General features: G+C 45.3%; 1 protein-coding gene across 2 annotated transcripts in view; it reads right to left on the bottom strand.

The window, feature by feature from the left end:
* The window catches only part of LOC139365053 (acid-sensing (proton-gated) ion channel 2), a 503,859-nt gene that overhangs the window by 19,577 nt on the left and 471,528 nt on the right, over window positions 1-12,754 (bottom strand). For both annotated transcript variants that reach the window (XM_071102405.1, XM_071102404.1), the window contains exon 3: window positions 6,832-6,959. In XM_071102405.1, the coding sequence (XP_070958506.1) occupies window positions 6,832-6,959 (128 nt within the window). The remainder of the gene's footprint in view (window positions 1-6,831; window positions 6,960-12,754) is intronic.

Below are 12,754 nucleotides of genomic sequence, written 5' to 3'. Positions count from 1 at the left end.
AATGTGCGGGAGCACTGGTTGGTCGGCCCAATTGAGGTAGTACGTACATGAATGTATAGTTAAAGTGACTATGCATATATGATAAACAGAGAGTAGCAGCAGCGTAAAAAGAGGGTTTGTGGGGGTTGGGGGTGGCACACAATGCAAATAGTCCGGGTAGCCATTTGATTACCTGTTCAGGAGTCTTATGGCTTGGGGGTAAAAACTGTTGAGAAGCCTTTTTGTCCTAGACTTGGCACTCTGGTACCGCAAGCCATGCGGTAGTAGAGAGAACAGTCTATGACTGGGGTGGCTGGGGTCTTTGACAATTTTTTGGGCCTTCCTCTGACACCGCCTGGTGTAGAGGTCCTGGATGGCAGGCAGCTTAGCCCCAGTGATGTACTGGGCCGTACACACTACCCTCTGTAGTGCCTTGCGGACAGAGGCCAAGGAATTGCCGTACCAGGCAGTGATGCAACCAGTCAGGATGCTATCGATGTTGCAGCTGTAAAACCTATTGAGGATCTCAGGACCCATGCCAAATATTTTTAGTTTCCTGAAGGGGAATAGGCTTTGTCGTGCCCTTTTCACGACTGTCTTGGTGTGTTTGGACTAATCTAGTTTGTTGTTGATGTGGACACCGAGGACCTTGAAGCTCTCAACCTGTTCCACTACAGCTCGATTGAAACACAACTAATGAAGCCAACAAATCAAAACATTTCAAACTAGCCCTGGCCTCACTCATATACTGTAGGTCTGGCCACGCTCCTGTAGGTCTACATTCACAATTAAAAAGTCTTCCCTAAAGGCCAGCTGTTCATCACTTCTAGGAAGATAGACTTTCCCAGCACTGTCGATTTCATTAAGATGAGAGGCAGGTGCTCCTCAGCAGCAGTCAGTCCATCACCTTTCCCATCACCTTCATACCTCTGCTAATCTTTCCTCTTGTCCTAATTGGAGTGGCTGATGTACAACACTATTATCCTGCTGTAATCAAATATCAAATCATCACTATGGGGTGATCTGATGACCTGATTAAATACACTCCAATGACAGCCAGGACCCTCTCTGCCCCTCCCCACACATTATTCATCAATGACCACACACTCTGCCATTGGGATGCACGTCATCAACTAGAAAGAATATTAGAAACGGATCAAAACTAAAATGCAACAGTTGAATCAACAAGGGGCATAATTAAAGTTGTCGCCTCTAGATTTGGAATTAGGCTTTGGGAGCTCTACATGGATTTGCTAACTTTGGCGATTATTTTGAAAATCGGAGCTGTGAGTCTGGAGTTTTATTAACGAACCAGTACAGTATAGTATATCAGTTCATCCCTCTCCCGTGGACACTAGGTTGCCAAGACCAAAAATACATTACTGAGACCCATCCAGAAGACACAGGAGAGAGGGAGAGAGGCTCAGGCTCTTTAATAGAACAGTAATTTACAGACATGGGAATGCCCTTGTGACTTCTGTGGAAAGCATAGCAAAGAACACTTTAACATTTGAAACTCCCCTATACTTAAAATAATGAGAAAATACAGAGGATTATTAAAGAACACAGGCAATCTAGTGTGTGTGTGTGTGTGTCTGTGTTCATGCATTATTAAGTGCCTATAGTGGCTGTGTTCTTTGGCTTCTGTGCACTTTTTTTTTTTTTGATGAAATGGCTTTAATCTGGAAGTAATAATACGAGTTCATTTGAGTGCATGACTTCAGCTCCGCCTCACAATTGAGCTGTCTGGTTGGATCTGATTACAATTGCACACCAATGACCACAGGCAGCCATTGTACTTTTACAAAGTCCCCACAGTACTGCTAATCATTAAGACATATCGGCTATATTCAGCCTGATTATAAGCATGGTCATTACATGGCGTCTCACAAGATTTCCTTGGGTTGGCTCAGTCAGGAACTAAAGTTGTGCCACGCTGCAGGAACACAACAAGGGCCAAGCCACAGTAGGAAGTCTGGGGAATCTTTGAATTCAAAGTGCAAAGCGGAGTTAATTAGCTGGTGTCTAAATTGACTGTGTTTCCCACTGTGCTGGTACAATGGGGAGGATGAAGGATGATGATGTTGTGCCAGTCAGTCACACAGAGCCAGTCACACAGACAGAGCTGAGATGGAGCTGAGACTGCTGGGAGCTCTACGGCCCAGGGGGCCTGCCTGGCCACACCATGATTGGAGGCCTCCAGAGTCGCCTGCCTGCCTGCCTGCCTGCCTGCCTGTCTGTCTGTCTGCCTACCTGCCTGCCTGCCTGCCTGCCTGCCTGCCTGCCTGCCTGTCTGCCTGTCTGTCTGCCTGTCTGTCTGCCTGCCTGCCTGCCTGCCTGCCTGTCTGCCTGCCTGCCTGCCTGTCTGCCTGCCTGCCTGCCTGTCTGTCTGTCTGTCTGCCTGCCCGCCTGCCTGCCTGCCTGCCTGTCTGTCTGTCTGTCTGTCTGCCTGCCTGTCTGCCTGCCTACCTGCCTGCCTGCCTGCCTGCCTGCCTGTCGCTGGCAGACTTTTTCTTTCTTTTTCCTACTCTAATCTTTTTCAGGACGCGAGTTGTTTTTCAAACTTCTGGAAATGACTGAACATGTTTTGGATCTTCCTTCTTCATGCCCTTTTTTAAATGATGGGAGTTATACAATTTATTATACATTTATTGTATAGTTTCTTCTTTATATGTACATTGCCTTCAGAAAGTATTCATACCCCTTGACTTATTTCAGATTTTGTTGTGTTACAGCCTGAATTCAAAATGGATTCAATAGATTTTTTTTTCTCACTCATCTACACACAAAACCCCATAGTGACAAAATGAAATCGTTTTTTGACATTTTTGCAAATGTATTGAAAATGGGATGCATAAATATCAATTTACATAAGTATTCACACCCCTCAGTCAATACTTTGTAGAAGCACCTTTGGCAGTGATTACAGCTGCGAGTCTTTCTGGATAAGTCTATAAGAGCTTTCCACACCTCAATTGTGGAACATTTCTCCACTATTCTTTTCAAAATTCTACAAGCTCTGTCATCTTGGTTGTTGATCATATAGACAACTATTTTCAGGTCTTTCCAAAGATTTTCAAGCAGATTTAAGTCAAAACTGTAAAACTCCTGAGATTATTTAGGCATACCATAACAAAGGGGTTGAATACTTATTGACTCGACATTTCACTTTTTCATTTTCAATTAATTTGTACAAATTTCCAAAAACATTTAAGTATTGTGTGTAGGCCAGTGACACAAAATCTCAATATGAATCCATTTTAAATCAGGCTGTAACTCAACAAAATGTGGAAAAAGTCAAGGAGTGGGAATACTTTCTAAAGGTACTGTCTAGGTTTCCTGCTTTATCAGTCCATGGTTGTGGACTACAGGAAAAGGAGGACCGAGCACGCCCCCATTCTCATCGACTGGGCTGTAGTGGAGCAGGTTGAGAGCTTCAAGTTCCTTGGCATCCACATCACCAACAAACTATCATGGTCCAAGAACACCAAGACAGTTATGAAGAGGGAACGACAAAACCTACCGAGGGTAGTGCGTACGGCTCAGTACATCACTGGGGCCAAGCTTCCTGCCATCCAGGACCTCTATACCAGGTGGTGTCAGAGGAAGGCCCTAAAAATTGTCAAAGACTCCCACCACCCCAGTCATAGACTGTTCTCTCTGCTACCGCACACACCAAGTGTAGGTCCAAGAGGTTTCTAAACAGCTTCTATCCCCCCACAGCTAATCAAATGGCTACCCAGACTATTTGCATCCCCCCCTCTTCAAAGCGGCTGCTACTCTCTGTTATTATCTGTGCATAGTCACTTTAATAACACTAACAGCGTGTACATATTACCTCAATTACCTCGACACCGGTGCCCCCGCACATTGACTCTGTACCGGTACCCTGGTTATTTACTGCTGCTCTTTAATTATTTGTTATTCTTATCGCTTACTTTTTTGTAGGAATTTTCTTAAAACTGCTATGTTGGTTAAGGGGTTGTAGGTAAGCATTTCACTGTAAGGTTTACACCGGTTGTATTCGGCGCATGTGACAAATAAAATGTGATTTTGATTTGATTTGATTTTAATTGCAGAACAGGCATCTCATGTAAATGCTGGAGACATAAGCCATTTGAAGTGTGAGGAAAAATAGATGAATCGTGACAGGAATCTGTCAACTAAGACAAGGGCAATCCAGCCAACTCCCTGTGGCAACTTAGATAAAAACATCTCCAGGGTCAGAGAAGGAGAGTGGGAGAGAGAAGACGGGAGAGAGACAGAGAGAGAGAGAGAGACAGAGAGACAGAGAGACAGAGAGAAAGACAGAGTGATAAAGAGAGATACTCCCAGTCAGGGAGTGGACAGAGATAAGAGGTCAGACCTAGGGCTGTTGTGGTGATGGTATTAATGCCACACCGGTGGTCACGAGTCATGAAGGCAGTCAAATTCCACGGTAATTAGGTTTCTCCAAGCTCTGATGCTGCTGATGGTCATTAGTAGCCTACAAAACTTACTAACTGCCTGGTACTCAGCACTCTATTGTCCCTCTAATCACTCTGACATCAATGCAAATGTTATTGAAAATCTAATCAAACACTTCATGAGAGCCCATGAGTTCATGTTGCTCAACATTTCTATAGACTATGCAATTGCACAAGAAAAGAGGGTGATGGCCTCGATTAAAAAGAGGACTATTCAATCAGCTTCCTATAAGCTAGGCCTACTATATTTACTTCTCAACTTTCCTAATATTAAGCACATTGCTTATTTTTACAACAGGAGTATAGCCTACCTGGCTGGCATGAAAATTAACCGCAGGAAAAGCGATTTCGAGAGAGAGAAGTGCATGATATTGGTCCATTCGAAATCAAAACAAATGTCACACATACACACTACCAGTCAAAAGTTTTACAACACCTACTCATTCAAGGGTTTTTCTTTATTTTGACTATTTTCTATATTGTAGAATAATAGTGAAGACATCAACACTATGAAATAACACATATGGAATCATGTTGTAACCAAAACAGTGTTAAGCAAATCAAAATATATTTGGTATTTGAGATTCTTCAAATAGCCACCATTTACCTTGCTGACAGATTTGCACACTCTTGGCATTCTCTCAACCGGATTTAGGAGGTCGTCACCCGGAATGCCTTCTTAAAAGTTCATTTGTGGAATTTCTTTCCTTCTTAATACGTTTTAGCCAATCAGTTGTGTTGTGACAAGGTAGGGGGTATACAGAAGATAGCCCTATTTGGTAAAAGACCAAGTCCATAAAATGGCAAGAACAGCTCAAATAAGCAAAGAGAAACGACAGTCCATCATTACTTTAAGACATGAAGGTCAGTCAATACGGAACATTTCAAGAACTTTTCAAGTTTCTTCAAGTGCAGTCGCAAAAACCATCAAGCGCTATGATGAAACTGGCTCTCATGAGGACAGCCACAGGAATGGAAGACCCAGAGTTACCTCTGCTGCAGAGAATAAGTTCATTAGAGTTACCAGCCTCAGAAAATACAAATAAATGCTTCACAGAGTTCAAGTAACAGACACATCTCAACATCAACTGTTCAGAGGAGACTGTGTGAATCAGGCCTTCATGCATGAATTGCAGCAAAGAAACCACTACCAAAGGACACCAATAACAAGAAGAGACCTGCTTGGACCAAGAAACATGAGCAATGGTCATTAGACTGGTGGAAATTTGTCCTTTGGCCTGATGAGTTAAAATTGGAAAGGTTTGGTTCCAACCGCCGTGTCTTTGTGGGTGAAAGGATGATCTCCGCATGTAAAGCATGGAGGAGGTGGTGTTATGGTGTGGGGATGCTTTGCTGGTGACACTGTCTGTGATTTATTTAGAATTCAAGGCACACTTAACCCGCATGGCTACCACAGCATTCTGCAGCGATACACCATCCCATCTGGTTTGGGCTTAGTGGGACTATCATTTGTTTTTCAACAGGACAATGACCCAACACACCGGCTGTGTAAGGGCTATTTTACCAAGAAGGAGAGTGATGGAGTGCTGCATCAGATGACCTGGTGTCCACAATCCCCCGACCTCAACCCAATTGAGATGGAACCGCAGATTGAAGGAAAAGCAGCCAACAAGTGCTCATCATATGTGGGAACTCCTTCAAGACTGTTGGAAAAGCATTCCAGGTGAAGCTGGTTGAGAGAATGCCAAGAGTGTGCAAAGCTGTCATCAAGGCAAAGGGTGGCTAATTGAAGAATCTCAAATATGAAATATATTTTGATATGTTTAACACTTTTTTGGTTACTACATGATTCCATATGTGTTATTTCATAGTTTTGATGTCTTCACTATTATTCTACAATGTAGAAAATAGTAAAACATTAAGAAAAACCCTTGAATGACTAGGTGTTCTAAAATTTTTGACCGGTAGTGTATTATTTAGTATATGTAAAGACAAGATTAAATCAAGAATAGTCTGATGGGTGACAATATTAGCACTTGTGAATTATATACTATCACTTGTGAATGACGCCCAGTGTAAGGCAAGAGAAAATGCAATTTTTAGCTACTTTTCAAAATCCTAGTCACACACCTCGTGTAGCCTAGCCCATAGGCCTTTATGTTTTGATAAGGTTTGTATCACAACTGGCATCCATGTATTGTAATCTTCCTGCCTCAACTGTATATGTGCACACACACACACACACATACACCCACACACACCTGAATAGAAAGTTCTTTATCAGAAGTGCACGTTTTTCATCTCGGCGAGATAAGCTCCAGTCAAGAGGAGGTTGAAATTGAAATCTAAAAGTGAAAAGTGTCAGGAAGATTGAAGCAGACCTATTCAGCGTGTACAGTAATAACTTAGGTCAAAAGGCACCTACCCTCTGCTCCTGAGTGGCAACAAAGGTCTGAAATCCCGGGGCAACGCCAAAGCCCAGCTCGTGGACGAACGGGGGCTCTGCCTGGCTGTGGATCTGCACACGCACACCCGCCTCGAACGCTGTCTCCTCTGTGGGGGAAAACATAGACACACACAGGGAGATTAACAGTTACTATCACACACACACACACACACACACACACACACACACACACACACACACACACACACACACACACACACACACACACACACAGCTCAAACACTACAGACTTAAAAGTACCTAATATATACACAATTACTTGAACAAAGTAAAAGACAGTGAAATTCCTTTAGTAGATGAATGGTGAGCCTGTTAATGAGAGCCATATGCTTCCCTGCCTGCCTTCTTCCTCTATATGGATAACATGCGTTCAGTGAAAAGACAGCCCATTTGCCTCGGCTCAACATCAAATAGAGGAGCAAAATCCTGAGGAGAAATCAAAACAGGAAGTGAGAAATCTGAGCGTTGTATGTATTCACCACAGTTCCCAATGAAATCCCCTTGAGATATTAATGATGTTGCACTGCCTAGGGGTTCCACTAGATGTCAACCATCTACAGAAATTTGAATGAGACTTCTACTGTGTTGTGGGACTGAATGAGAGCAGAATCTATAAGGTGACTGGCAGTCAGCCATTTTCTGATCACGCGCATTCCTCATGGTATCCACTTGCGTTCCATTGCTCATCAAGACACAAAGGAATACTCCGGTTGGAACTTTATTGAAGCTATATGTTAAAAACATCCTAATGATTGATTCTGTACTTAGTTTGAAATGTTTCTTCGACCTGTAATATAACTTTTTGAAGTTTTTGTCCAGAATAAGCGTTTGGATATGTATACCAAACGCGCTAACAAAAGAAGGTATTTGGACATAAATAACGGACCTTATCGAACAAAACAAACATTTATTGTGGACCTGGGATTCCTGGAGTGCTTTCTGATGTAGATCATCAAAGGTAAGGGAATATTTATCATGTAATTACTTGTTATGTTGACGCCAACATTGCGGTTTCAGATTATTGCATGGTTTGCTTATTCCGTAAAGTTGTTTTGAAATCAGACACAGCGGTTGCATTAAGGAGAGGTATATCTATAATTCCGTGTGTATAACTTGTATTATCATCTACATTTATGATGAGTATTTCTGTTGAATGATGTGGCTATGCAAAATCACTGGATGTTTTTGGAACTAGTGAATGTAACGCGCCAATGTAAACTCATATTTTGATAAATATGAACTTTATCAAACATAACATACATGTATTGTGTAACACAAAGTCTTATGAGTGTCATATGATGAAGATCATCAAAGGTTAGTGATTAATTTGATCTCTATTTGTGCTTTCTGAAACTCCTCTCTTTGGCTGGGAAAAAAATGGCTGTGTTTTTCTGTGGCTTGGTGGTGACCTAACATATTCATTTGTGGTGCTTTCGCTGTAAAGCCTATTTGAAATCGGACACTGTGGTGGGATTAACAACAAGATTACCATTAAAACGGTAAAAGATACATGTATGTTTGAGGAATTTTTATTTGAATTGAAATTGAATTTGGCGCCCTGCACTTTCACTGGCTGTTGTCATATCATCCCGTTAACGGGATTGCAGCCATAAGAAGTTAACTATACACATGAAAGAGCTGTTACCCAGCCAGTCACACACATGTACAAGCGCGCACACACACTGTGGCAACCCGGGGGCCATCAGGGAGCTACAAAGGCAGGAGCAGGACCTTGGTCAGTTCCAGAGGGCTAGCGAGGTCAAGGTGAGTCAGCACCATGGACAGTTCTACAGGCACCAACTGAGGCTGATGATTCAACACCAATATTACCCAGTCCAGGCGCCGCAACCAATTGGCACTTGTAATTGGTCCCACCTGTCCATCGTTATCCCAAATGAGTATAAGTAGAGGTGCAGTCACTCGGGCAGACAGGCAGAGGGTACGCCTAGTCCTCAGAAGAGCCGGAGTTAGTATGATAAGCACCTTGATCCAATGACAAAGAAGATACTAGGCAGTGTTTGACTCATCTTTCTCTTTCTGTTCTCTGTCCCAAAGGATGATTACCTAATCCCGGGTAGCACACCACCCGGCACAAGTAGAAAGGATTGAAACCTCGGACTCATCGCTCTCTCTCTATTTTGTTTTGTTCATTGACACAGGCGGTCCAAGGAGCCGCCATGACGGACATAGTGGCCCACCAGTTACCTGAGAGGCTTTTCAGTTGTATTTCTCCCCTCCCCATTTTCCCCCACTTTTATGAAAAAACTACCTTGTTTAAAGCACCACAAATTGGTCTCCCGCTGTCTTACTTTGTGAGTTTCACCTCTGACTCCCCTGGGCTGCCACAACGCACGCACACACACAGTGACACTTACAAGGACACAGGCAGGAAGACATTCTCCAATGCATAGAGACCCTCTTCCTGACAAACATCAACCAGACCCACACACAAATTCCCCACAGGCAGACGTGCTAACACACTCACACATGCACAGGCACACATACATTCACACACACGCGCCGAGAGTTTGGAGGAAAATAGGCTTTATTCAAATCAATAACTTTCTCTCCGCAGTCTTCTCATCCGGCAGCCATGTTGCTGTGCATTCAATCAAGCCGCCCATCCTCCTCCATGTTTGACAGGCAGCAGCTTCAATCAGGCTGCTGGACTGGAACAGTGAAAGACTGAGCAGAGGGAGCACGGCACCCAGGGTTGACCAGCTTCTTTAAAGGGACGGCTGTGACAGAGAACACAAAGCCCACCACGGCATCACCCAGCAGCCATCCATCACACAGCTACCTGCACTCAGAAAGGAAACGCACCGTGACGTCTGGGATGGGGACGGGGTAATTTGTGGAACAGGAAATCAAACAGGTGCTGTGTGTGTGTGTGGCTGCCTTGTAGGACAGGAAGCAAGTCCCAGTACTGAATCACCAAAGTAGCATGTCTTGTGTCTGTTCTGGGTGGAGAAATATGACGGTTCACTTTTTCTTATTCTACTCTACATGTGAAATAATGTAGTAACCACATCAATGTTTATTGGTTGCGTAGACAGATTTGCAGGTGCAGCGAAATACTTCTGTTTCTAGCTCCAACAGTACAGTAATATCTAGCAATACAATAACAATACACACATAATCCAAAAAGTTAATACAATTAAATAAAATTAATATCCATACTGTCTATATAAATATACAGTGAGGCAAAAAAGTATTTAGTCAGCCACCAATTGTGCGAGGTGAGAGAGGCCTGTAATTTTCATCATAGGTACACTTCAAATATGACAGACAAAATGAGAAAAAAAATCCAGAAAATCACATTGTAGGATTTTTAATGAATTTATTTGCAAATTATGGTGGAAAATAAGTATTTGGTCACCTACAAACAAGCAAGATTTCTGGCTCTCACAGACCTGTAACTTCTTCTTTAAGAGGCTCCTCTGTCCTCCACTCGTTGTTTATTAAAAAGATGAACACTAACCACACTGAGCTTTGGTCCTCTCATTCTTCCACCCAAGACAGCCGTTACAGAACCACCCACCAAGAAATGACCAAGCAGCGTGGTAAAGGTCAGCAGCAGCAGGAGAGGCAGCGATACCTGGAGAGATGGACTTGGGAGGAGATTCTGGATGGCAAAGGACCCTGGACTCAGCCAGGGGAATATCGCCGTCCCAAAGCAGAGCTGGAGGCAGCGAAAGCAGAGAGGTGCCGGTATGAGGAGGCAGCACGGCAGCACGGCTGGAAGCCCGAGAGGCAGCCCCAAAAATGTCTTGGGGGGTGCTTACCGGAGAGCGAGAGGGACCGGGCAGGCACCGTGTTATGTGGTGGACGCACGGTGTCCCCGGTGCGTGTACATAGCACGGTGCGGTACATTCCAGCTCCTCGTATCGGCCGGGCTAGAGTGGGCTTCGAGCCAGGTGCCATGAAGCCGGCTCTACGCATCTGGTCTCCGGTGCGTCTCCTTGGGCCGGCGTACATGGCACCAGCCCTACGCATGGTGTCCCCGGTTCGCCAGCACAGCCCAGTGCGGGCTATTCCACCTCGCCGCACTGGCCTGGCTACGGGGAGCATTCAACCAGGTAAGGTTGGGCAGGCTCGGTGCTCAAGAGCTCCAGTGCGCCTGCACGGTGCGGTCTATCCGGTGCCACCTCCACGCACCAGCCCTCCGGTGGCAGCCCCCCGCACCAGGCTGTCTCTCTGTCTTCTCCCTACAGGTGCTCCCATCTGTCCTGAGCCGCCAGAGCCTTCCTCCTGCCCAGAGCCGCCAGAGTCTCCCGTCTGTCCAGAGCCGACAGAGTCTCCCATCTGTCCTGAGCCGCCAGAGTCTCCCTTCTGTCCTGAGCCGCCAGAGTCTCCCTTCTGTCCTGAGCCGCCAGAGTCTCCCGTCTGTCCTGAGCCGCCAGAGTCTCCCGTCTGTCCTGAGCCACCAGAGTCTCCCGTCTGTCCTGAGCCGCCAGAGCCTCCCGTCTGTCCTGAGCCGACAGAGCGTCCCATCTGTCCTGAGCCGCCAGAGTCTCCCTTCTGTCCTGAGCCGCCAGAGTCTCCCTTCTGTCCTGAGCCGCCAGAGTCTCCCGTCTGTCCTGAGCCGCCAGAGTCTCCCGTCTGTCCTGAGCCACCAGAGTCTCCCGTCTGTCCTGAGCCGCCAGAGCCTCCCGTCTGTCCTGAGCCGCCAGAGCCTCCCGTCTGTCCTGAGCCGCCCGTCTGGCCTGAGCCGCCAGAGCCGCCTGCCAGCCAGGAGCCGCCAGAGCCACCAGCCAGCCAGGAGCTGCCAGCCAGCCAGGAGCCCCCCGCCAGCCAGCCAGGAGCCGCCAGCCAGCCACGAGCCGCCGGAGCCGTCAACCAGCGCTGCCGGAATCTCCCGTCCATTCGGGACCCATGGCTAGGGTCCCCAGTCGGAGTTCCGCTCGTAAGAGGCCACGGGGGCGGTTGAGGAGGAGGACAAAAACTGTGGTGAAGTGGGGTCCACGTCCCGTGCCAGAGCCGCCACCGCGGACAGACGCCCACCCAGACCCTCCCCTATAGGTTCAGGTTTTGCGGCCGGAGTCCGCACCTTTGGGAGCGGTACTGTCACGTTCTGACCTTTATTCCTTTGTTTTGTTTTTATTTAGTATGGTCAGGGCGTGAGTTGGGGTGGGCAGTCTTTGTTAGTTTTTCTATATTTTCTATTTCTGTGTTTGGCCTGATATGGTTCTCAATCAGAGCTGTCTATCGTTGTCCCTGATTGAGAACCATATTTAGGTAGCCTGTTTCCCTTTGTGTTTTGTGGATGGTTATTTTCAGTCTTTGTGTGTCTGCACCAGATAGAACTGTTTCGATTGTCACTTTGTTGTTTTGTATTTTTGAAGTGTTCAGTTACCGATTAACCGGCCGATTAAAAAAATAATGTATTTGTAATAATGACAATTACGACAATACTGAATGAACACTTATTTTAACTTAATATAATACATCAATAAAATAAATTTAGTCTCAAATAAATAATGAAATATGTTCAATTTGGTTTAAATAATGCAAAAACAAAGTGTTGGAGAAGAAAGTAAAAGTGCAATATGTGCTATGTAAGAAAGCTAACGTTTCAGTTCCTTGCTCAGAACATGAGAACATATGAAAGCTGGTGGTTCCTTTTAACATGAGTCTTCAATATTCCCAGGTAAGAAGTTTTAGGTTGTAGTTATTATAGGAATTATATGACTATTTCTCTCTATTTGATACGATTTGTTTTTCATATACCTTTGACTATTGGATGTTCTTATAGGCACTTTAGTATTGCCAGTGTAACAGTATAGCTTCCATCCCTCTCCTCGCCCCTACCTGGACTCGAACCAGGAACACATCGACAACAGCCACCCTCAAAGCAGCGTTAACCATGCAGAGCAAGGGG

This window comes from Oncorhynchus clarkii, chromosome 13 (assembly GCF_045791955.1).
Source record: "Oncorhynchus clarkii lewisi isolate Uvic-CL-2024 chromosome 13, UVic_Ocla_1.0, whole genome shotgun sequence".
NCBI lineage: Eukaryota > Metazoa > Chordata > Actinopteri > Salmoniformes > Salmonidae > Oncorhynchus > Oncorhynchus clarkii.
This window is presented reverse-complemented; position numbering and strand designations above follow the sequence as displayed.